Below are 25,822 nucleotides of genomic sequence, written 5' to 3'. Positions count from 1 at the left end.
TTCAATGTGATTCACCTGATAAAAATCCTTCCTCTCGGTTTGAACGCATCGTTTCCTCTCCAGCCAATCATCGCTTCTGTTGCCACGTAACAGGTGAAAGTTGGAGTATAAAAAGCTGCGCTAATACTATGATGCCCGTCAGCGCGCTCATTTTCCCACGCAGCTCCGAGGCGCATCACGTCGCAGCGGATCTTTTCCTTCTTGTTCACCCGAACCGAGCCGCAGAGACCATGGACCTGACCCGGACCGCGCTGTGCCTCAGCCTGCTGGCTGTTCTGGGTCCAGTTGTTCTGAGCGAACCGGACCCGCAGCCGGCCGCCGCCACCAGCCCCACGGACGCAGCAGTGCCTCACCTGCGAGGTGCGGCAGCACATCAAGACCATGCGGATCAACGCCATCAAGTCGCAGATTCTGAGCAAACTGCGCATGAAGGAGGCGCCCAACATCAGCCGGGACGCGGTGCAGCTGCTGCTGCCCAAAGCGCCGCCGCTGCAGCAGCTGCTGGACCAGTACGACGTGCTGGGAGACGACAGCCGGGATCCGGTACCGGAGGAGGACGACGAGCACGCGACCACCGAGACTCTGATGATCATGGCCACTGAACGTAAGTCCGCCTCGAGCTGCGCTTTCTGCCCCATCAACGCGTCTTCTGCGCGTAAAAAAAAACTTTTTACGCTCAGAACTGCAGCGAGGAGCTTTTCGCTGGGAGATTCTAGAAGATAAATGAAGAAAAATCACGAAGGCTTTTTGTTTTGTGTGTTTCTTGCAGAACAATTTGTCGGTTTCTGACTGTTTTTGTGCGTAAAACAAGATTTTACGCACAAAACGGCTTTTATTTTGGCATCTCATTGAGTTCTGGAGTGTTGATGGTGATGAAGCTGATTTTCACTGGAGCTCATCATCCAGACAACAAACAGCTTTTTTTGCATCTGTTGAGACCAGACTGAGGTTTTTCCTCAAACAGAAGAGAAAACTGTTTAATGTGATGATCATTCAGGTTTATGACAGTTTTATAGGGACTAAATGAAGCTTTAAGAGGCGACAGAGAACAAAGTGAGACATCAGGTGGAGAATTAATATGAATCCCAGGATTAAAAACTTTATTTCTGTTAGTGTTTGCAAAACAAAGTTTTTTTTATTGATTTCTGTGAAAACACATTTTTCATTCCCTGGAAGGATTTTGGTGATTCTGATGAATCACTAAGTTTACAAATAGTATTTTTGAGCTTGCGACACAAAGTGTTTATTTTTATTTTAAAGCTTTTATTTTACATTGAACACAAATTAGATTCACTGATTTAAAACGAGGTTCAGGTTCGGTGCCGATGATGGATTCAGAACGACCTTCATCTCTTTCCTTCTGACATGAGGTCAAAAGCTGCGGCTCTGGTTCTGGTTCTGTTCGCAGCCTGCAGGGTCAGCTGGTTCCACCTGTCAATATTTACCCTCCGTGCGTCTTGTCCCGCTCTGTGTTCCTGCAGCCGACCCGGCGGTCCAGGAGGACGGGGAACCGACCTGCTGCTTCTTCTCCTTCACGCAGAAGCTGCAGGCCACGCGGATCGTGCGCGCGCAGCTGTGGGTGCACCTGCGCCCCGCGGCCGAGGCGACCACCGTGTTCCTGCAGATCTCCCGCCTCATGCCGGCCACGGACGGCGGCTGGAGGCACGTCCGGATCCGCTCCCTGAAGATCGACGTGAACGCCGGGCTGAGCTCGTGGCAGAGCATCGACGTGAAGCAGGTGGTGGCGGTTTGGCTGCGGCAGCCGGAGACCAACTGGGGCATCGAGATCAAGGCCTTCGACTCGCGGGGAACGACCTGGCGGTGACCGCGGTGCAGGCCGGGGAGGACGGGCTGGTGAGTCCGCGACGCGGCGGCGGGGCGCGGCGGCGGCGGCGCGGATCGGAGCTTCGCCCACAAATATCATTTATATTTTCCTGCAGTTTGTTTTATAAAAACTTTTCCCGTCAGAAAAACTTTAAGTCAAACTGTTAGAAAAAGAGAAAAATGTTTTCAAACCAGGAATTAATTTATTCAGGAAACAAAAACGATCCGTTTCATCCAATCAGAGTATTTACTGCATGTAGAGCAGCCAATCACAGCCAAGGCGAAGAAACAAAACTAAAGTCCAGGATTTGAGAAAAACATTAAAACTCCATAAACTCACATTCTGAAACGTTTCATTTGTTCATTTCTGGAATCATTTATGATTCCCCGTCGACTCGCTTTAAGGTCACTGTGGATGACCTTTGACCCACTCTGCTGAGTAAATTGATTAAATTTGGGCTTTGACTAGGCCGCTTGAACTTGGTGGATAGAGTTGGATCGTAGTTCTGGTCTTGGAGGCCAGAACTACCATTGAACTATGACCTCTGACCTTTACTGAGGCAGGGAGGCCTGCAGAGCTTCTGATGTTGTTCTGGTCCAATCAGAACCTCGGAGGCGGATCTGTTCTTCATGTGGACAGTCGGGTTCTGTCATCATTTCATCAAGAGAATCTCATGGAGGTTTAAAATCATTAGTGATGAATCATCAGAAATATGTAGGGGAGGGGCAAACTTCGTTCTGTAAAAAACACAAGTTAAATTTCTGAGGAAAAACCTGAGTTTCGTTGGTTCTGTTTCCGTCATGCTGCGGCTCAGCAGAACCCAGAACCGCCGGTTCTGATCATTTTATAACTTCGTCTGAATTTCTGCGTTTTCTCTTCTCATCTCTGACGGTAGAAAATCAACCGCTCCCGTTTTTCTGCTTTAGATTTTTTGCGTGAAGCGTTGAGCTGCAGGTGTTTGGGGTCAGAGGTCATCTTGAAGCTGCTGCTAGGTTGAGCCCTGACCAGAACCGGTTCCTGGACAGCAGAGTGATGCTGCGGGCTCGCCGACCCAGAAGCAGAGAAATCTCCTTAGCAACAAGTGACAAAGCAAAATCTCATTCAAAATGTCCAAGTTCGTTTATTTTCCCCTCGATTGAAGAAACAAAACGATTTTATTGTTGATTAAAGTTGGTTAGTAACTTGTTACATTTACCTTTTGGGAAGAAACTTCTAGGAGTATTTTTACTAGGTTGTACTTTTTACTCTTACTGGAGAAAAACTCACCTGTTCAAGTTTTTTACTGAAAGATTTGAAAAAGTTTATTTTGCCTGATTTTGTTATTTTTTGATAGTTTCTTCTTCTTAACTTCATATTTTGATCCGTCTGATGATGCAGTTTGTAAAGGTTGAGTGATTGATCATTTGATCAGCTCCTCTGTACTGCAGTTGATCAGTTATGGAGTCTGACTCTCTGCTCTGGTGCTGAAGGTTCTGCAGCCGTTCAGCCGCAGCAGGAGCTCAAACAGGAAGTAATCAGGCCGGACTCCTCGGCCAATCACATCGCGCCGCTCCACATTCCTCACAGCTTTCTGTGTGACTCTGCAAATCAGAGTAATTGCCTGCACACACACACACAGACACACACACACACACAGACACACACAGACAGACACACACACACAGACACACACACACAGACACACACAGACAGACACACACAGACAGACACACACACGCCCTGGGCGATCGATGACAAGCCGCTGCATGCGTCCGGCGCTGCAGCGCTGCGTCCGGCGCTGCAGCGCTGCGTCCGGCGCTGCAGCGCTGCGTCCGGTGCTGCAGCGCTGCGTTTATCCAACCGTCTGATGATTTAATTTCTCTGAAAGTCACGGTTCATCATGTTTCCGTGACGATTGAAGACTCGCTGCCAGGAGATGAGAGGCTGAACGCTGACTCGGCTCCATCGGGTCAAGAATGACCCCGGGTCATTTGAGTTAGTTAGCAGGTCATCAGAGGAAACATGGAGGTTTGCTTTTTAAATGTCACTGTTCAAACTGGTCATGTAATTAGTTTAGATCCAAACTAATCAATAAAATAGACTAGATATTAGTTAGCTCTGAGCTAGCTCAGTGTTTACTTTAGAAATTAAATATTTAGGAGCTCAGAGATAAATATTGCTCTAATATGTAGCCAACATGCAAATGTTATTATGGATTTGACTATCAAAATAAAAGCTGTGTGTTTGTAGCTGTCCCAATCCGTCCGATCTGTCGTTTCAGCAACCGTTCATGGAGGTGAAGGTGTCTGAGGGCCCCCGGCGGGCCCGGAGAGACTCGGGTCTGGACTGTGATGAGAACTCCCCGGAGACGCTCTGCTGCCGCTACCCGCTCACCGTGGACTTCGAGGACTTCGGCTGGGACTGGATCATCGCCCCGAAGCGCTACAAGGCCAACTACTGCTCCGGGGAGTGCGAGTACATGCACCTGCAGAAGTACCCACACACCCACCTGGTGAACAAGGCCAACCCCCGGGGGTCCGCGGGCCTCTGCTGCACCCCCACCAAGATGTCCCCCATCAACATGCTCTACTTCAACCGCCAGGAGCAGATCATCTACGGGAATCCCGTCCATGGTGGTGGACCGCTGCGGCTGCTCCTGAGTCCGGGCCGCCGCCTCAACGCTTCAGGCTCCAGACGGATCCGACGCCTTCCTGCAGCCACCTGAGGCCACCAGCAGGGCGGCGCTTTCACCACCAGCATACTGTAGCTTTCTTTCTTCCAGTGAACTTTGGCCGTCCGACTCAAAGCCGGACGGGCGCGAGAACAGAGCAACGCCTGACGGACCGTGAAGTGAATGTAGACAGAAATGATCCAAGTTAAACCAAAGACATTCATCCCCACAAAGTTCCTGCATCTCTTTTCTGTCTGAAGACTAAAGTTAGTCAATTATTAACAGCAATAATTTGAGTTAATTATCCTGATAGAGAAAAACATGGAGTTTAATTGTTCACTCCCTGCTTCTCTTCTCATGAATGTCAGTTTCAAACGAAGCATTTAGTTTGAATGGAGCTATTTAGTTCACAAGATAAACTTAAGTCATCAGTGAGCAGATAACTATTCAGCTCCGAACTACATAGCTAGCTCTGAGCTAGCTTAACATTTAGTTAGATTTGAGCTGCATACATTTTGGCTAGCTGAGCAGCTAGCTACCAAGCTAGCTATTTAGCTTGCTGACTAAATATTTAATTAGAAACTTTGGGATTTACATAAGAATGAATAACATGGTGAAAATGTGAGTTTGAAAAATGAAGCTGATGTTTTTCTCAGATTATTGCTGATGGTTTTTGGCTTTAAGACTCACACACTCGTTTCTACTCGTTGCTTCGTTTGTGAACCAGTTTAAGGGTCTCTGACGTTTGAGACCCGTTGGAGTCACATTTCACCCAACGAGCCGCTAACAGAGAAACATCCAGGAAATGAAACCCACAGCATTCTGACAGCAGTTAATATCAGCTACTCTCCCCAGCATGGCGGTTTGACTGGAGCAGAACCGGTTCTGGGTAAACCCAGCTGAGCGGTTCTGATTGTAGCGTCGGCCCTGAACTGAAGGCTCAGAACCCGAGATGTGACTGACCCAGTTTGCACTATGGCACACCAATAGGACCAGTTGGTGGCTACAAAAAGGGTTGTAAAAACTGATTTTGATATGTTTGATAATTTGTATTGTGTGCATTTGTTTCCGCTGATGGTGAGTGTATAAAAACCACAATGTAGCAAATAAAACATGTTATACAGAAACTCTCTATATGTACTTGTTTCAATAAATAAGTCTGTAGCTTGTTTGTTGACTTCTGGTTCTTCTTCTATGGTTTCTTTCACTTTTTTGCACCAAGATCGTTTCATAATTTTCTTTAAATTTGCAGTAAAATACTAATAAATCCAAAAATAATCAAAATATGATTTTAAATGTGTTTTGAATAAAACTATGTTGGAAACATTAATGAGGGAAATCACTGATGTTTGTTCAGATATATGAATCAAAATAACTGTGCAAAAGTATTTACATCTCCTTTAGTCATGTTAAAACTGATTCTGTGTATTTTACAATAATACATCTTTTTTTTTAAAACAATCAAAATCTGAGAAGTGTGGAGTGCATTTATATTCAGGCTCAGAACTAACTTCCTCTAAGTTTTAACTCCACCAGCTCTGAACAGTTTTTCACATTTTAGTTTTATTTTTACACAATAAACTCATTTCTTATTTTCCTCAAACTGCAACACTTTGTATTGATCTGTCATAAAATCTGAATAAAATATCATGAAGTTTGTTTGGAGCGATGGAAAGCTGTTCTGTGTGACCCAATAAGCAGATGAATACGTCACAATCTTTGACAAGCTGTGCATGAATTCAGATACAAACAGATTTAATATAAATCAGCTGATTTGACATATTATCCTTTCATGTAAATTTGTCCCACAAACTAACTTTAGTTCTACGTTTTAATAATTCATCTCACTTTTACATTCAAAAACAGGAAATCTTTTTTTCCTCATTTCTCCTTAAAGCTGATAAATTTAGATTTTTACGTTTAAAAATAAATCAAATGACTAAAAACCACCAAGATACTGTAAAGCGGGAACCATAAACCTGCCGTTTTATTGATCAGTAAAAATGAGGCAGGAAAAACAAAAGCAAAACCAGAAAATATCCTTTAAAACTTCTGATTAGCAGAAGACGCTTCGACAAGATTCACTTCACTTTGAGGAGCTAAAGTGGAATTTCTTAAACTGGCAAGTCCGGTCCAGTTGGTCCCATTGGTACCAGTTAGTCCCGTTGGTACCAGTTGGTCCAGTTGGTACCAGTTAGTCCCGTTTCACTGACTTGGCTGCAGGCTGATGACAGGATGTGACCTGAACCGGACCGGACCGAACCCCCAGCCTGGTTCAGCCCAGCAGGGGGCGAGAGGAGCTCTGACCCGGAGAGACACTTCAGGTAGAAACCTGTCACAGAGGCTGCAGCCCGACAGATGATGCTGCTGCAGCTGCTGGGTTGTTGCTGCAGCTGCTGCTGGGTTGTTGCTGCAGCTGCTGCTGGGTTGTTGCTGCAGCTGCTGCTGGGTTGTTGCTGCAGCTGCTGCTGGGTTGTTGCTGTTGTTGCAGCAAAACACAACACCAAACAGCAGCACAATGGGCTCAGCTGCAGCAGGTTAATGTTTCTGCAGGTTAACATGTTTATTTTCTCATCATGTTTTAGGAATTAGTAAAATAAACTCTGGACGAAACTTGACTATTGAGTTTTATCTAATGTGGGTCCAAACCGGGTCATCAACAGAACCAGGATCCAAACACAGCAGCAGCTAATCTACAGCAGAACCCGGAAAGAGTCGATGGCCTAGTCAAAGTCTGGAGCTCCACTGTATTGAAATGCAGAGGAATTCTGATGGGAACAAAGATTCTCCATTTTCAACATTTATTGTTTTAATTTGTCTGCAGAAATAATAATATTCATACAGTTGATCTGATGACGTTTAACAATAATCAAGTTTTTACTGTTCAGACTGGAACCTTTTGGATTATTAAACCCGTTTAAGAAAACATTTTTACCAAGTTCAGATTCAAGCTAAACATTTAGCAAATATGCTAATTCACAGACCGCCAAAATAAAAGCTTGCCTTGCTAACCTCTGCTGGTCCAGTTGTTCATGTCGTCATGGTTTCTTCCTTTCTTCATTTGCAACCAGTTCAGCTTAAACAAGAGATGAGACATTTCCCAGCTTTTATTTTGATAGTCCACTTCCGGCCATCGCCATGTGAATTAGCATATCTGAGCTAGCTAAATATTTTATTTGCAAACTAAATATTTATGGTGCTAATGAAATATTTCTGAATATTGTTGAATGTCTGATCAAAGTGTCTCAATAACCAGGTTTTGCTCTTCATGCCTCCATTCTGTGACTTTTGATGACTTTGCTCTGAGGACATTATGCAGAATCATCATCCTGTTGTTAACTGACTCCAAATATGTTTTATCATAAGAAGCAGAAAACATTGGGCTTTAAACTGGACATGTTGACGTCTTCTGATCCGTCAGAGGGCGAGGTTGTGAATCCTCTTTGCCATCACCCTAATCTTCAGCTTCACCCGGCTGTCGGTGAATCGCCAGCCGGGTGAAGCTTCTGGTTGATCCTGAGCTGCAGCAGCTTGTTGTCTGCAGCAGACAGACAGCAGCTGCTGGTAAACATTTTCACTGAGCGTCATTACATCTGTCATGAGTTGGACCCTGGAGGATCGTCTCCGCCAGCAACATTCCACCTCTGACAGGTGAGGAAGTCTGAATGAGAGAGCGGGAAGAAGGATGTTGGGGGGTGAGGGAGGATTCCAAGGCAGCTGGAGACCCCGTTATTGGACCGGATTCCTGTTGTGTAAAGTTAATAGAAATTTAAACTATGGAGCAGGGATTGTTTTCTTAAGTTCCCTGATAGATTAACATCATCGTACCGTGATGATGTACGATGATCATGGAACATTCGCTTGAATTTGGTGATGATATAAAGACGATACTTTGGGTACCAGAAATAGAAATTCAGACACTAACAAACAACGTCTGGATTATCGAAAGATGAACTTTGAAAGTATGAAGGGCTGATGAAGACAAGATGGCTTCCTCAGATCCCGTTTAGTCCTTTCTGCTTTTGCAGGGTCACACAGTCCAGCTTTGTTTCACAACCCAATTATTTTTGCTTCAACATTTAGCGAACACTGACCCAACTAAATATTTAGCTTGTTCGTTGCCCCAATCCTCCACATGACCTGAAGAGACACATCAGCCTCCCCAACCTCATAACATCTAGTTTTACCTCAGCAACCGCCTCCAGGTCAACGGATTGACCGTCCTCTCGCTCTGAGCGTCCTCTGAAGGACAACACGCTCCCAGCCGGTCCTCACAGAGCAGCTGTAAACTGCTCTGTCCTTCGTTTTGCAGAACTTCCTTCAGGTCAATCAAAGTCCTGGATTCCTCTCACCAGAAGTTTTGGTTCTGCAACCACCAAAGCTGCAGCCCTTCTGGCCACCGATCGTCTACCAGAGGATCCACTGGTTGCCACTGTCCGGTCCATCGCTCCTGAACACGGTCCATTCAGGCCACAGGCCCTAATGAAAGGAAATGTGTTTTTCCTCTTTAGGATCATCAAGGTTTTCTTGGTCATTTCCTGCCTGTTTTGCATTTTCCCAGATTAACAAAGCAAATCTCAGAGAGCCATGTGGCTCTGGAGGTCAGAGTATCTTGATCGGCCCAGAACTCGTTATGGCACCTCAGGAATGAGAGCTGGCACGGTGCAGAGCGGGCACGGTGCAGAGCGGGCACGGTGCAGAGCGGGCAGGCTGCAGAGCGGCAGGCTGAAGAGCGGGCACGGTGCAGAGCGGGCACGGTGCAGAGCGGGCACGGTGCAGAGCGGGTACGGTGCAGAGGGCACGGTGCAGAGCGGGTACGGTGCAGAGCGGGCAGGCTGCAGAGCGGGTACGGTGCAGAGCGGGCACGGTGCAGAGCGGGCAGGCTGCAGAGCGGGCAGGCTGCAGAGCGGGTACGGTGCAGAGCGGGCACGGTGCAGAGCGGGCACGGTGCAGAGCGGGCACGGTGCAGAGCGGGCAGGCTGCAGAGCGGGTACGGTGCAGAGCGGGCACGGTGCAGAGCGGGCACGGTGCAGAGCGGGCACGGTGCAGAGCGGGCACGGTGCAGAGCGGGCAGGCTGCAGAGCGGGTACGGTGCAGAGCGGGCACGGTGCAGAGAGGGGAGGCTGCAGAGCGGCGAGCGGCACACCACGCCAACTCGCACTCATAACTCTCTTCCTCCGATTAGTGCCAGCTGCCCGGCCCTCCAGTTTTGACAGATATAGTTGTTACATTATCCCTGGCTGCAATACGTGCTTCACAGATTTGTGCTGTAATTTCAACCACAAAGTTAAGCAAATCCCTAACAGCGTGCTAATTTATGGTCGTGCTGCTTCCAGAAGACATCAGTCTGTCATGTCGACCATGTTTTCCAGCACTGCTTCAGGTTTTCAGAGATGTCTGAAAAACAAAAGGTGGCATTCCACCTTTCTGTGAAAGGACATCGAGTCAACACAATCCATGAAACGAAAATGACCCCTGACCCTAACCATGTGTAGTAACTGAGTCTGTAACGTCTGTGCAGGACCTCTGACCCCTGCTGCTTTGCTGAATGTCCAGGTTGCAGCATTCAGAGCTGGACCGACCGGACAGCTCCGGGTCGGCTTCCTGCTGTGACCAGTTTGAATTTTCAGCCATGAAATGATGGTTTCTGGTTCCATCAGTTGAAAACTCCAGCGACACAAAGACTCACCAACACGTTTCGGCTTGTGGCCTGAATCTGGATTTGATGCATGTTGGAGTCTTCAGCTCACCAGATGTTTGATCCACTTCACCTTTAGAGACGGTGGAGATAACCGTTCTGCATCTGAATCAAACTGTCATCCACGTCCTGAAGGAGCAAAGGAAACCTTCGAGGGAATCGTTGAGACGTTTTGGTACCTGTGGGTCGTTTGGATCATCAATGGTTCAGGTGTTGGAACCATCTTAACTGAAGGAGTGTCGCCTGCAGAGCTGAATTCCTCGTTTTCAAGATGCCGTTTTATAGTCCAGCGTGTTCAGGACACGATTCGACTCTAACTGGGCAGGCGGGTCAAACCCAAGGCCTAATTTTGTGTCATAATAGGAAGACGACAAATATGATGCACTAGTGATGTTTTTTCTGTCAGCCAATCAGCGGATCGTGTTGTGCCAGTGGCACCATCCTAACCGGACCGTACCGTTGTTCTGTGGACCAATGGAGCAGTGATCCGGACCAGTCAGCTTCCACTGATCGGTGCGTCTTGGCCAGAAAATTCAGTACATTATTTTATGCATTTTATGTTATTTTATTTTATTGAAGTCCCATTCGGCCCCCATCCGGGTCTGGGCCGGGGGCCCGCCGGCCCCCCTGAAGCTCCGCCCCTGGGTTGAGTGATTTGTTGGGTCTACTGGTGGCCAGTTTCCTGTCCAGGTTGGTTTCTACTGGTTTTCTGAGACACAAACAGAAGAAACGTGTTTGTGCAGAACCAAAGTGTTGAGAGTCACATTTGGATGAGAGACAAACAGCCAGGAAGGTTTTCGCTTATCATCACTACATATGGATACTGAATCCCACCGCAGGGAGAGGTGCAATCGGATCGCCTCGGCTTATGATAATATTATAGTTGGTGCTGTGAAAGGTCAAACCGCAGCACATGTCAGGCTTTATGCTGAGAGAACTCCCAGATGGCCTCGGCATTGCAGGACCGAGGCTCTGCAAATGCTTCTGGGAAAAAGCTGAACGCCGGTGAGGACCTGTGCCTCTCGTTTGACCCGTTTCTCTCCGGGCTCCTTCGAGGCTCGTCGCCGGCGGATACTCGCTGCTCAGAAATGCGTGCAGCAGCAAAAATCTACACTGTTTGCCTGGGGCCTCCAGGGGACGTATCAGAGTAATTAGGGAGGATTAGGTGATGATCATCTTTTTACCATGTGACCAGGCTGTTTTAAAGGTCAGCAGCGGTTCGTTTTGCCAGCTGTCTTCTGAAAACACCTGTTTTAATACAGTTTCTGCCGTTGGAATGAGGGATTTGCTCATGATTTCTCCCACAGGACGGATGGTAGGAAAGGAGCAGTTTTGGAAAGCATGCAAAATGTTTCACTTCTTCATTTCACACACGTCATCGAGACAGGTTTCTGCTCTCCTGTTACTACCTTAATGTGCAGAGCCACAGGTCCCGTCAGCAGCCGGGCCACTTATACAGCCGTCTCAGAACCCAGGAGTAACCATAGACTTTAACAGACTCATCAAATTTGAAATAAAATCACATGAACTATGTTTAACGCCTTTCCTGCTCTATTTTTGGATCTGTTGGAAGAAGCGGTCGTACGGGGTACCGAGGACTCGGACCACCTGCTTCTGTTTAGAAACATGAAACTTGACGAACAGAACAAGATAAAGACACCTGAGTTAGCTAAATATAGACTCTGCAGGTTAGAGCCGCTTTTCCCCTCCTGAAGTCTGCACGGCACCGACTCAACAAGGCGTCAGAAACTTTCCCCTGAGGTTCTGGAGACCAGTTGGGTTCAGCAAACCCATTGTTCCAGAAACCAGTGGGAGACCTGGAGCATCATCCTGCAGGCAGGAACCAATCAGAAGACGGAGATGAGCTTCAGCGCTCAGGTGGGCTTTGGAGGTCAAATGATGCTAAACCGTTTCCACAGCGATGCTGCAGTCAGTTCCTTCCTGTTTAGGCGGTACAAACCGGACTTGATTGGCAGCAGGTTTAATTCATTGGTGACTAAAGATTTAGTTTTAAGCTAAATATTTAGTTTGAACTGACATTTATGAATGAGTGAATTACATGGTGAGAATTTGACCTTGAAAAACATTTTTCCTCTTGTATCCGGCTAATTACTGAAATTCTTGCTGTTAATTTCTGATGGGACTGAAACTTTTGGTCCGACTGTATTTTCTGAATGTGGGCTGTAAACATATCAGGCTGTTTCCTGTCGGCTGGATTTATCTGCTGAGGATTAACGGTGGAAAGTACAGCTTGCTGCTTGAACGTCTTGTAAAACCAATCTGTAAAACTGTACCATACCTGTTATTCCTGAGCTGTCAGGGCCTGACACATACCTGACACCGCTCGACATCCGTCCGTGTCAGGCGCCCGCGCTCTTCGTCAGGGGTCTCCTCGGAGGAAGCCCTCCTCTTCATCACTGTCATCCCTGCGTCCCGGAGGAGCGGCGCCGAGCTGGACGGGTTTTTCTGATGCCTCGTCACAAACAAACGCTTCTGTAAACAGGCCTGGAGGGGCCGGCGGCTCGGCCCGGTCCAGGAGCTCCCAGTGACCGGCCATCAATCACATCACGGCTCCCAGATGTGGCTGTCAGCTGTGGGGTCAGCGTGGCGATTCCTCATCCGTAAGTGGAAAAGCAAGCGCAGTGCAGACGGAAAGGATAAATTACAGGCCAGGTGAAGACAGGCAGCGCTCAGCAGCTGGCCGTCTGGCCCTCGGGCCCCGACTGCTTGATTTTATTGCTTTTCATTTTGTCCCGATTGTCCAGGAGGGATTCAGCGAACCGCCTGTCAATCCTCATCCTGCAGGTTGGTTTACAGATTAGTTTCTGTCAAACTATCCTCACCAGGAACTAAGTACACCCTCAGTCTGACGAAAACCAAACATGTGAAATAAACACGAAGCAAAGTAACATCAGATCACAGCAGGGAGTCCCAGCTTTCTGCTCTGTGAACTACTGGCTTATGTAGCAACTGGTTACTTTCACTTAGTTTTACCAAGTTCATTTCATCATGAAGTGTCGCTTCGCTGACGAGTTAAATCAGTGGATTTTATATCCATTGTGAGAAACTTGACTGAATGAAAACCAAACGAAGCAGAAGAAACCAGAAGCAAACATGGAGAAGCAGCTTCAGCTTCTAGATATCAAACATCTGGATCAAATGTCCAGAAAACTGCAAAACGGCCGAAACACTGAGGTCTTTTAAATCTACAATAAAACCCAGCGGCTCACAGTTGATTTGATTTATAATAAGTGGAACATCATTAGTTTTATTCTAATGATGTTAGTTTGTTTATTTGTATCGTAAAAAACTCTGAACTGCTTTACTGGTGAAATATTCTGTAAACTTGACTTAGCTACCAAATGTGTGTCCAGATTAAACCAAATAAATAATTGTTGAGCTCATATGTCTGTTTATTCCATAATTAACAACAAAATGTTTTTTTTTCAGTTGAAAGTGTTTGTTATTAATCCCTCTGGTTAAAACCAGAGTCGTTTTGAGAACTAACCCGATAGTCCGTCTGGCCTCCGCTGACCGTTGAGCCTCTTCGTCTCCAGAGTTCAGGTTCACCGTGTTCCTCAGCGGTGCGAGTGCAGCCCGGCCTCCTGCAGCCCGGCCTCCTGCAGCCCGGCCTCCTGCTGTGAGGACGGGACGTCGCCCAGGTGGTGGAGGAAGAGCCGCCCGTGGACGCAGGTCCGGTCGGTTCCGCCCAGCCGCCGCTGCGTCCGCGCCAGCAGCTCCGCCACTTCTTCACCACATAAATCTGAAGGCAGCTGGCGGGCGAGCCGGACCGCCTCGGCCTGAACACAAAACATCCAGATCTAGTTCTCCTAGATTAGCGCTGCTAACGCTCAAAGCTTCATAAGGAAGAAAAGACAATAAATGAAACACAGCTCCAGTCCTACGGTTCAAATCGCTGATGAAGGACATTGATACATCCTACAAGTGTTATTAATAACACTGTGTTACTAATAACACAGTGTTATTAATCTGTTATTCATTTTAAACACTGTTATTAATAACACAGTATTATTAATAACTGTTATTAATCTGTTATTCATTATACATTAATTACACAGTGTTATTAATAACACAGTGTTATTAATCTGTTATTCATTTTAAACACTGTGTTATTAATCTGTTATTCATTTTAAACACTGTGTTATTAATAACACAGTGTTATTAATAACACAGTGTTATTAATAACTGTGTTATTAATCTGTTATTCATTACACATTAATAACACAGTGTTATTAATAACACTGTTATTAATAACACTGTGTTATTAATCTGTTATTCATTTTAAACACTGTGTTATTAATAACTGTGTTATTAATCTGTTATTCATTACACATTAATAACACAGTGTTATTAATAACACAGTATTATTAATAACTGTGTTATTCATTTTAAACACTGTGTTATTAATCTGTTATTCATTTTAAACACTGTTATTAATAACACAGTGTTATTAATAACTGTGTTATTAATCTGTTATTAAACAGAAACCTTTGGTAATATAGCAGTAACCGTATTATCATGCAAGTACATCCAGCCCTTAATAATAAAAAACTTTCTAAAGAACATTTAACACTGGAATTAGAAAACATTGTAAATATCCAAAATAAAACAAGACAACAGTAATTCAAATGCCACACAGGGAAAGCAGGCAACAGGAAATGCAGACCAGCTACTTCCTGCAGGACACTAAAAGCGGCTCATCTCTCTGACAGCTGTTGCTTTTACTCATTTTGATGAGTTGTGTGAGGAGTTGTGATGGCAGGTTTACCTTCAGGTAGTTGGTGACTTTAAGCGGCCGGCTCTGCGGCACCGAGGCGGCGTTCCCCTGGAGGACGGCGGTCAGAACCTCCTTCAGGTCCTCCAGGCCCAGGAAAGGCACGCAGTCCGCCACGGCCGTCACTTCCAGATGGCGCTCTGCTGACAGCCGGCCGGCCAAAGCAAGCACAAAACAAGGATTAATACACTCCAGACGCTGCTACTATCTCCAGGAAGGAATAATAAATAAACACGGAGCTTTACGGCCGAGTCGCGGCCCAAGGGCAACAGAGCCGGGCCAAATGGAGTGTTAAATGACTAATAGAAGCCCCAGCAGACTGGAAGGAAGCTGTCGAGGAGCCTGGAAGAATGATGGGCCGCAGTTTATGAGGAAATACTGTAAATCATCCACAATTTTGATTCTGATTTAATAACCTGCAGATTCAGAGGCACCAACAAAATGCCTGAGCTGGTTTTCTGCCAGTGGAAGCAGCAAGACAATCAGTTTCTGTTCACTTTATTATCCAAATGCATCAGCAGACATGAAATGAGGTTAAACTAACCAACTCTTCAGACACATATTGGAGATTCATTTTCGTTAATAACTCCTGTATTTTTTACACTTATCAAAATAATTTTCTGTTTTTTAAACTTGTTTTGAGAATTTATGAATTTTTGAGAACATGAACTGAGCTTAAAACCAAGAATTAAACTGAAAATGAAAAACACATTTTATGTTCATGTTGGGCAATAATTTAAATATTCTCCAGAAGATGAACATAAATACTGACGGACATCATGGAGAATGAAATATTACTTATGTTTGGATGCAATTAATGATTATTTTAGAAATCCATGATTCTGATCGTTAGTCGGATTAACAAATTCTCCTGATTTTTCATTCACCCTAATATTGTAGACAATATTAGAAATGCATTAAAAGATGACAATACGCTAATAATTCAATTCCTCAAGGTGCTGCAATGGCCTAGTCAAAGTCCAGGCCCCAACCTGATTCAGACGCTGTGTGGAACCTGCAGCAGAACCAGCTGAATGTTTCCAGTAACGTTCCTGCATGAAGCTCTGATGTTAGCCGCTGCAGGCAGCAGCAGCCCACGATGCTAACCGGACAGCTAGCTGCGCTAAGGCTAAAGCATTAACTATACACATTATGGTTAGCTTTGCTAATGCTAAAGGACTGCACTGACATGGTATTTAGCTAATAGCTGACGCGCTACACCAACATCAAGCTAATGCTATATTGCACCATGTTAGTTCCATCAGTGTTGAGTGCTAATCTACTACCAGCACAGCTAATTCTCCATTTAGCACTTTTGCTAACTTTAACAACATTTAGCTTCAGATGAACTGAATTTACTCGGCTGATTGATAAACGTTCAGTAGAATAAAGTTTTGGTTATTGACTCAATATTTCTTTGGAGATGTGTTTTGGGCAGACGTGTCGCATCGTCTTTGTGTTCCAGGGAACTAGGAAGTCTGGGATCAGTTGGTGAACGTTCCTCAACTCACACAGGCTGATGGGTGTGAAGCGAGGATAAAACTCCACAGATCAAACCGTCGCTGCAGAGCCGACTAAATTCTGGTTTTAATCCCGTAAATGAAGCCGGAGTGAAACTGGCCGCATGAAGCATTCCAGGAATTCCTTAAAGGCCAACTTCTCCCTCATCACCTGCACACCGGGCTCCGGTCCACCGGGAGGCCCGCTGCCGGGCCCGGGGCCAAGGTCAGCGGAGGTGAACCGCTCCAGCAACAACAAGAAGCAACAAGCAACGCAACTGATGAGGAAGAGCAACTTCAGGAAATACAAGGAGAAACACTTTAAAAATAAAAGATTCCTGGCAGATGCAGTGATGACAGATACTGCTGCAGAATATATGAGTATTTATTATTCTAATAATAAATATTAGAACAATATTTATTTCTATTATATTTATAATTTATAATTGTAATAATAATAATAAATACTCTGTCACTTTAATTCTGTGAGATATTTCAGTTTTTATTAAATATTTATGTGAAAACACCATTTATTGGACAGAAACACGAGTGAGAAAGTTTCTTGGAAGAAAAACACCCAGAAATAAGACGCAGATTTTCACCCAGCACAGTGTGATTGTTGCCATGGCAGCGGACAGGAAGCTGGCAGGGGAAGGCTTTTGGTGGCGTACCTGGACTGAGTTTGATTTGGAAGCCGTTGGCGACGAGTCGGGGGTCAGAGAAGAAGACGCTGCCGTCCGGCTCCGCCGCGCCCTTCTCCAAACTGCAGAGCGTGTCAAACTGGGCGGCGCCCAGGTTTCTGGAAGACAGCAGGAGTTTAGCATGAGAGTGCGGCTTCCCCATCGCCGTGGGAACCAGACCTACCTGTCGGTGAGCAGCAGAGGGTTCTGCAGCCGGGCGGCAGGAAGGACGTGATCCTGCTGCAGCCGCTGGAACAGCAGGGCTTCCTCCGCCCGGAACGGGTTGAGCAGCATCAGACGCCGCCCGCCGCACAAAATCAGCCAGGCTTTCAGAGAGGCCAGCCGGCCCACCGGCCGGAGGCCCCGGGGCCCCGCCACGCCGCTCTGGGCCGACAGGCGCTGCAGTCGCTGGCGCAGCGTCGCCATGGAGCAGGGCAGCGGCTGCCACGGCTTCGGGGGCGGAGCCTTCTTCTTCTTCTGGTGCTGGGCGGAGAAAAGCTCGTCCAGCAGCTGCTGGTTGGACAGAGGAGCTTTACGCTTCTGAGCCTGGAGCTTAGCGGCCCTCAGGGGCCGATCGGCAGGGGCCTCGGGGGCCGCAGCGGCCGCTGGCCTGGTCCTCTGGTCATGGAGTTCCTGACTCTTCCTCGCCTTTTCTTCAAACCTGCAGCAGCAGAAGAAGAAGAATAAATCATGCAAATGGATCATTTGAACTGATTACTGTGACACACCTCAGCTGCTCTCACCTCTTCCTGCCTTCGTCTCCCAGATTTTCCCAGCGGTTCTGAACAGCGGCGCTGACTTCCTGCAGGCTGGCGGCCGGTCGCTCCATCAGAATCTCAGGCCGGGTTTCCTTCTCGAACAGCGAGGCGGCGGACGGCGGCGCCTTCAGCGTGCGGCTGCTGATCATGTCGTACGCCGTCAGCACGGCCCGTTTCTCTGTTATGGTATTGCCTGACCTCTTGACTTCTGGGTCGGGCCGGTGGATGGCGACGGGTCGCAGCGGTTCTCCCGACGCCGGGTCAGTCAGCGCCGTGCCGCGACTCCAGGCCTCGGCGGACATCTGCGGCTGCCGCGGCTCCTCTGGGCCGGGCTCGGCGCTCTGGGGTCGACTGCGGGTCGCCTCGTCGTCACAGAGGGAGAAACCGGATTGGTTGACGATCCAGTCGTCCGCCATGGAGGAAGAGGAGCTGCAGCTGGAGGCCTGGCGCTGCAGGGCAGCTGACTGGCCGGCATCTCATCGCTCACCTTCCTGTTCTCCGTATTCTCATCCGTCTCCACACAACCAGCAGGACGAGGAAGAGTTTCAGGCTCTGGCTGCTTTTCAGGACGAAAACCGTAAAGAGAAACCAGCAGAGCCTCGACGGCAGCCAGAACCGCCTCCTAAACACGGAGAAACAGGAAGTGAGAGCGAAGGAACCTGAACCCGATGAGCTGGGATGGAACCTCTGGTACCTTGTCATGAAGCAGAACCTGGGTTTTATCAGGCGTCACATTTACATCCAGCGATGAAGGACAAACTGTGATGTTCAGCAGGAGGACGGGGAACCGATGCCGAGTCGCATCATCAGGATACTGAGGCGAATAGTGCTGACGCAACAGCTGAGGAGAAGAAACGTGATAAATAACAGAAAGAAACAGAAAACACACAATCTGAATCATTTTCACCTTCAGGATGTCCTTCTGCTGGACAGGACGTTTATTAATAAATATGAAGGTTTTATCAGAGGTAGAGGAGCTTGTTGAGGACAAATCAGCTCCGGGCTTTGGGAGAAAACCGTCCAGAACCATCTGGAGGAAGAACAATCAAAACACACAAATGAATACGTTTTTTATTGATAATTGAAAAGAATGAAAAGGTTTCGGTGCACTACCAGGTTTCACCACAGGGAGGCGGTGTAACCCGGGTTTGGTGCATCTGCTGCCGTTGTTTGCCGTCCTCAGGTGAAGAACACAATCATTTTTCATTTTGTTTAATTTCAGGTTGTTAACACCCAAAAAGCAAAATACTTCGTCTTATGAACATTTGTTTTTGCATTCGGCAGTCTTATGTAGATGTTTTGAGAGTGAAATAACTGTATTGTTACCATTCCGGCGTTAGCATGTTAGCTGTTTCGGACAGAAAAAAAAACAACCCATAAACAGAACTGTGCGAGTTGCATTTTATATCATTTATTTTATGCAAAATAAATAAAAAAGTCACTATATAGTCGGTTATCTCAGACCTAAATAGGTTGACGGCCCGTGGTTGAAAGTAAGTTTGGGGAAAATGAGAAAGGGCAAGGAAGTACAAGATGCCGCAGACTCACTGCACAAAACAGAAGTCCTCCAGACCACAAGGGGGCAGCAGCCACCAGCTCATGTGGGAGCAGACCCTCAGGAAAGATGGGATGTCCAGAAGGAAAAGGTGCAATTATGCTTTATGTGTTTTACAATATTATAGAAGAGCAGTGTATTTATTTAGGTAATATTTATCCAATTCAGAAATGCTTTACTGATCCCAATTGGATCAATAGCTGCAGACTCCCCCCTAGTGGCCTGGAGGGCCTCTGTTTCGAGGAGCAAGTGCAGTAACTTTTGTCATGCGTCATGTTTTGCAGCATTTTGTCTGATTGTTTTTGTATTGAAGGTTTTTGCTTCCATTTGTGCGTTTGCAGATAATTATGTTGTTTCAGCCGCCATAGAATACTTTCACTAAACGTAGTATTTCTGAAGTCTGAAAAAGTATCGTTTCTTCTTCTGTACAGGTCAGATCTTCCAGCCAGAACCGCTGGATCTGATGACTCAGCAGCTGCATGTAAAGGTCAGCCTGGTTCCTACGGAGGGCTATTAGTGGCTGCATTTTTCCACACGGCCTCATTATGAGCAGCAGAAGCCGGCGGTGGCATCCAGAACCGAGCCGCTGTTCCTGCTCATTACGCACGAACTGGACCTCTGGATCCCCGGAGCTGCTCAGCAGGGCAGCCAGAGCTGCCAGCGTCACATTTAGTTCCTCCTGATCAGCGGCCACAAAGGTCAAAGGTCACTCTCATAACCGCAGCAAAACAACAACAACAGCGCGAGAGCGGCTGTTCCACATCTGTCAGCAGGTAGGAGCCTCGTGACGAGCGGCAACGAGCGCGCGGAGACCGGCATCGCCATGGCGACTCGATTAGCGTCAGGAAGCACTCAGCTTTCATCAGGAAGAGCTGCAGAGAAAAGGGCAGAGCGCGCTGAGCCGCCGACAACCGGGCGCACCGCGGATCAGCTGCTCAGGCAGGTGCCACTGCTGATTCAGAGGAGCAGCTGATTTACACAGCGCCACAAACGGCTGTATTAGGGTTAGCATTTAGCTTCCCCTGAACTCATTACACCTCATTCTAAAGCACTAATTTATGTCAACCTCTCAGCTGAATAAAGTTCCATGTCTATCGAAAATGATACAAAATTTCTAATCTTATTTATTTTAGGCTGCCTAAAAGACAGCCTTATTGGTTAAAGTAATTTCAAGTACTTTTTATTGAAAAATATTCTTCCAGAATATTCTTCTATAACAATCCTTCACATCTCCAAATGATGTTTATTCTCTACCCAGAATGCATTGCTGTATTTCTACAGTAAACAGTGTAAAATCTGCAGATGGTCTGGGTCCTTTGCACTAACTGAGGCTAAATCAGCCACAGTTAGCAAAACTCAACAATTATAAAACCGAGTCCATGAGTGACAGATCTGTTCTAAAAAAAATTAAAAATTACTTCCTGAAACACAAACTGACAAATTTGACTCGGTGGAGGGCACTATGCTAAGTGTTAGCATGCGTCAATGGCATATAGGGCTATGCTACATACAGTGTTAGTAGCACCATAGCTCCCCTTAAATACCATCATTATGAAGTGATACAGTTAGCTTTTGCTAAGTACCATGGTGTTGTTAGCCTCCACTAAATACAATGTTAGTGTAGCGCTTTAGCGTTAGCTTGCCTTAAATACCATGCTGGTATATAGCTTTAGCATGAGCTACACTAAATACCATGGTGATGATTGCAGTCAATAAACGCCTGTTAATTATTCATCAACTGAAATCAGCAAACTGAAGCAAGGAAAGACCTAAAACATGCAGGGCAGAGAGCCTTGAGAACCAGGGTTGGGAAACGCTGCTTTAGGTTAGTGCAGCTAACTCCTTAGCCCACAACTGGAGTGACTTTACCTCCAACAGGCAGTCATGGGCTTCTGGTGTTTAATGGGTTTTCTATGAAAATGAAGCCGTGAGTCACACAGCGATGGTTCGGAGGTCAGACCCTGTGGGCCTGAAACGTCTCAGACTTGAACCCGATTCAGGTCTCAACTCCAAACAGAAGATAAAAATGGGTTTGGACCTGATCCCCAACTGATTCCTCCAATATTCTTTTCATATTAATATTATTTGAGGCGCTATCTACTTTGGGTAAGATACTGACTACCAAGCCTCTCCTTAACCAACCTCTGGCTGTTCTTGGTGGACGGGCAGCAGGTTAGCGACGGTACTAGCTCCTAGCGTAGCAACCAGGGCGCTCCTGGTGTCCGCCGCTCTGGCCTTCTGCCAAACCACCACCTGCAGAACAAAACGCCTCCATGAGACCCGTCCCCTCAGCAGCAGCGGCCAGCAGATATCCTGGTAACAGGTTGCAGGACATGTCTGATATTTTACAGTTTGGCTCATGAAACGGATCCCGCAGTAAACAGTTCCTGAAAAGGCCGTGAAGTGAAACACAAGCAGAGCTGGAGGGAACAGATAGCAGCGGCAGCAGCATGACTGGACAGACTGTGCTCCGCTGCAATCTCAAGCTGCTTTCCACGAGAGCTGCACGGCTGCTGCATGCAAACTCACTGACCTGCAGCAAAACATGCTGCTGCATCCAGAGCCCAGAACTGCAGGAGGCTTTAATCTGGGTTTAAACCGCTCAGATTAGGAGACGGATATGCTTAAAAAGTTCAGGAAATCACAGAAAAAACTCAAAATACACAATCTAATCAGCTAAACTGGCTTCTTGTTTTAAAGATTTATTCCTTTGTTTGGATATTTAGGCTAAAACATGCAGGAAAAATTATAGTTCGGACTCAGAACCTTTAACGGGACAGAATGGGTTTCAATCCAGAACTTACCTTCAATTACTAGCAATTAATCTTTGAAACTAAAATCAGATTGAACTGAAATGCAGAGATGTTTCCTAGGAACAGTGACCTCTGCAGCTCTGATTCATTCATTTAAAATCTCTTTAATCTGTACCAGAACATAAACGCAGAAGAACAAACAGACTTTACAGGTTAAGATCTCTTAGAAACACTTGAAACGATTCATTGTTCATGTTTTGTTTTTGTCACATATAATTTTTCATTGTATTCTTTTGTAATCTCTTCACCACTAATGCTTTACCTGCAGCCTAAAGCAGGGGTTCCCAATGTGGGGTTCGGGACCCCAGGGAGGCCATGAGCCACCAGGCAGGGGGTCGAAATCTGATTGTCAGATTCATTATGAACCAGATTCATTATGAACCAGATTCATTATGGTTTGCATGGTTCAAATAGGAAAACAAAATAAACTACATCATTAAATAATAAAATATAGAGTGAAATAACAATAAGTGGGGGTCATAGTAGGGCTTTATTTGATCATTTTTAATTTTTTGGGGTGAAAAGTTTGGAACTGAGGGTCCAACATGTAATTTCAGAACCAGAGGAAAAGTTTCAGCAGCTGGAAATGCAACGAGGACACCTAGTGGTGGAGAATCTACACTAATAAACAACTGAATTAAACCAGAACTGGAAACCGGGAGGCGTTTTGGGTTCAAATAAACATGGACTCAGAAAAACTAGATTAGAAAAGAATGAGAAAAGACAGAATAAAAACATTTCTAGGAACAGCTGAAGTGTTAACGGGTCAGAGCAGCAGGTTCTGACCTTGTTGTGCGCCAGCGTGAGCCGCAGCTCCGGCGTTATGACGCCGAAGGCCATCAGCAGGTCCTGGACCTTCCTCACTTCCTCCTTACGCTTCCTGACGGAGGAGAAGAACTGCCGTCGCACCGGCAGCTTCCCGAACAGCTTCGCCACGCTCACCGACGTTCCTGCAGGAACACAGCAGGGCTCAAACCGCCGTCAGAACGCCCGCCCCGGCAGCCCCCGGCAACCTGCCTCCACCCAGGTGGGACGGCCTCTGAGAGACAATGCCCCCGCTGGAGTCCAGGGTGTACTGCGTGCTGACGTCGTCGTCCTCTGTTTTAGTGGTAACAGTGACCTGGACAGGAAACAGACTCTGAACTGTGAGCAACAAACAACTTCAGCTTTTAATGTTCCAATTCAGATTTAACTTAGAAAAACATATCAAGTCAGCCAGTTTAAGCCTTAGAGGTGATCTGTTACGCTGCAGTCGACTAAATCTTTCTGAGATGATCAGATTTGATCTTTTCAGTTCTATTTTAACTCCTTTCAGAATAAGAAGTTCTACGGCTACACCTCTGTTATGCAAATTAGCAGCTACTGGCCACGCCCCTCACATCAATGTTTAAACTGTTTACTCATAAAATTGGCTGCCAACAGATGAGCTATTAAGTCATGTTTAATCTGCAACAAACGGGAGGAAAGACATTTTGACGTGCGAGTGTAAACATGGCAACCACTAAGCTGCAAAACGCCTGGAGGACCTAGCCCCGCCTTCAGGGCGCAGCTCCTCCCCCTCTCAAAAATGGAAGGATTTAAAGAGACAGAGGCCCAAATTCACAGCTTTAAATTACAGTCAGATTTCTTTTAGGTCATATTTGACATATATAGCATTTTTATAACTGAAGGTAACATAGTAACTGTATTGTGCTATAAAATGATTTTATGTACTTCCCCTTTGATAATTGGGAGTTTTTTTTTCTTTTTCAGACACTAAAAAAATATTAATGTCAAAAAACATCTGGATGGTTTAAAGAGTTCAGACTGTTTCTAGAAGCAGCAGAGACTCAAATGGAAGAACTAAACTGTGCCGAAAGAGAGTTTTTAACAATAGACCCCCTTCAAAACCAGTAGATTTTCCTTTTTGCATGTGAAGCTTTGAAATGATCAGAAAACATTCAGAAAAGTTTTCTGAACCTCTAATTTCAGTGTGGAAGGAGAGTCACCTCGGCCACGGCGCAGATGGAGCCCAGCGCCTCGCCCCTGAAGCCGTACGTTTCCAGGCGCTCCAGGTCTTCATGGCTGCTGATCTTGGAGGTGAAATGTCGGACGGCCATCACCGGAGCGTCCGCCGCTTTGATCCCACAGCCGTTGTCTCGAACTTCGATCCGGTCCAGGCCGAAGTTCTCCTTCAAATGAGCAACACAGCAGGTGAAGCTGAAGGGAAAACCCAACAGGAAGTCAGGCGAATGGTCTGTAAACCTACCAGCTTCACGTCGACACTGGAGGCGCCAGCGTCCAGGGAGTTCTCCATCAGCTCCTTCACCACGCTCACCACAGACGTGACGACCTGCGAGCTGGACAGCAGCCGCACCGTGTCTGCAGGAAGCTGCTTCATCACTGTGTTGGTAGGGAAACAGAGTCATGGATGCAGCAGTCTTATCTAGACTGCTGCATCCACGGTGCACAAAGCAGCGTTTCTGCAGATCCTTCTTCACAGCAGCCATCACTGATCCCAACAAACTTCACATCCCTCCTGGTATTCCAGTTTTAAATAACATTTTAGTTTTTACTTTTCATTTACTGGAAGTAGTTTGTCTTTTTAATGCACAAATACACTATTTTGTAAATTTAAAAAGAAACCGCTTTCTTCTCAGATGGATCAGATTTACTCTTAATCTTTTTTTGTTTGCTTTTAACATTTTTCATCTTTTGTGTGATCCTGCATGTCATCATTTGAATTTTTCTGATGTGGGACCATAAAAGATAGTTCTAGTTTATTCTGAGAAACGTTTTGCCTTCAGACAATGCCGTTCAGAATGAACATGTTTCTGGACTAAATTGAAGAAAAAATTTACAAGATGGAATCTTTTTTCAGGATTTGGGTTACTCTCTCTTTTACCTAAGCTTAATAAATGAATTAAAAGCAGATTTCAGTCTCTTTTTTGAAACACATTTTCCACAAAAAAATCTTAATTTGTCATGTATATTTTTGCCTTGAATTAAAAACAAAAAGCCTCAAAATGTATATTCTTTTTGTGAAAAAAACAAAAAAAAAAAATTTAAAAGTCAGTCCATGGACCACAAAGGGCCCCCGAGCCACACTTTGGACACCTCTGCTTCAATAGGTCAACTCCTAATTTGAAGCCGCTTCTGTATTTAATCAGGTTGTTTGTCTAATATTAATATTTAGTTTGAGTTTAACAAAAACTAATTATTACACCACTGTTTGATTAGCTGAGCTGAAAAGGAATAAAAAGCGGACAAAACCAAAATTCTGGTTAATTTGTAAGAAAATATGGAGAAATGACTTCAGTGACTTTACCACTAAGGATTTAAGCTCTACTGTCTTTCATCGTCAAAATCCGCGTTCTGGATGAGACGTGCTCCACCACCGCTGGCTCGTTCTGTCGGTAATTTAGTTAAAAGACAAACCCGCTAAACTCGGAACCGGACAATGTCAAAACTCACCGACACCGCTGTCCGAACCGCTTCCACCATATTGAATCTCCCACAACAGGCACGAGCTGCAAGAACAGAAACAACCTGGTTCCCGCCCCCGAAGCT

General features: G+C 46.1%; 2 protein-coding genes across 2 annotated transcripts; one reads left to right on the top strand and one right to left on the bottom strand.

The window, feature by feature from the left end:
• Positions 1 to 152: 152 nt before the first annotated feature.
• On the top strand, positions 153 to 5,640 carry LOC129374387 (growth/differentiation factor 8-like). The gene is given in 6 exon segments (XM_055052779.1): positions 153 to 337; positions 339 to 604; positions 1,482 to 1,802; positions 1,805 to 1,854; positions 4,086 to 4,423; positions 4,425 to 5,640. Coding segments are annotated over 6 exon segments (1,122 nt in total). The 5' UTR covers positions 153 to 230; the 3' UTR covers positions 4,465 to 5,640.
• Positions 5,641 to 13,636: 7,996 nt separating this feature from the next.
• Positions 13,637 to 25,798, bottom strand: LOC129374386 (PMS1 protein homolog 1-like). The gene is given in 14 exon segments (XM_055052778.1): positions 13,637 to 13,973; positions 14,963 to 15,111; positions 17,139 to 17,266; positions 17,332 to 17,808; positions 17,891 to 18,383; positions 18,386 to 18,527; positions 18,600 to 18,746; positions 18,813 to 18,935; positions 21,603 to 21,713; positions 23,060 to 23,223; positions 23,291 to 23,393; positions 24,262 to 24,444; positions 24,522 to 24,655; positions 25,727 to 25,798. Coding segments are annotated over 13 exon segments (2,574 nt in total). The 5' UTR covers positions 24,654 to 24,655; positions 25,727 to 25,798; the 3' UTR covers positions 13,637 to 13,751.
• Between the last annotated feature and the right edge of the window lie 24 nt (positions 25,799 to 25,822).

Source organism: Poeciliopsis prolifica, unplaced genomic scaffold, assembly GCF_027474105.1.
Source record: "Poeciliopsis prolifica strain line A6 unplaced genomic scaffold, Auburn_PproV2 SCAFFOLD036, whole genome shotgun sequence".
Classification (NCBI taxonomy): domain Eukaryota; kingdom Metazoa; phylum Chordata; class Actinopteri; order Cyprinodontiformes; family Poeciliidae; genus Poeciliopsis; species Poeciliopsis prolifica.
The sequence above is the reverse complement of the archived record's forward strand: the minus strand, read 5'-3'. Positions and strand labels throughout refer to the sequence as shown.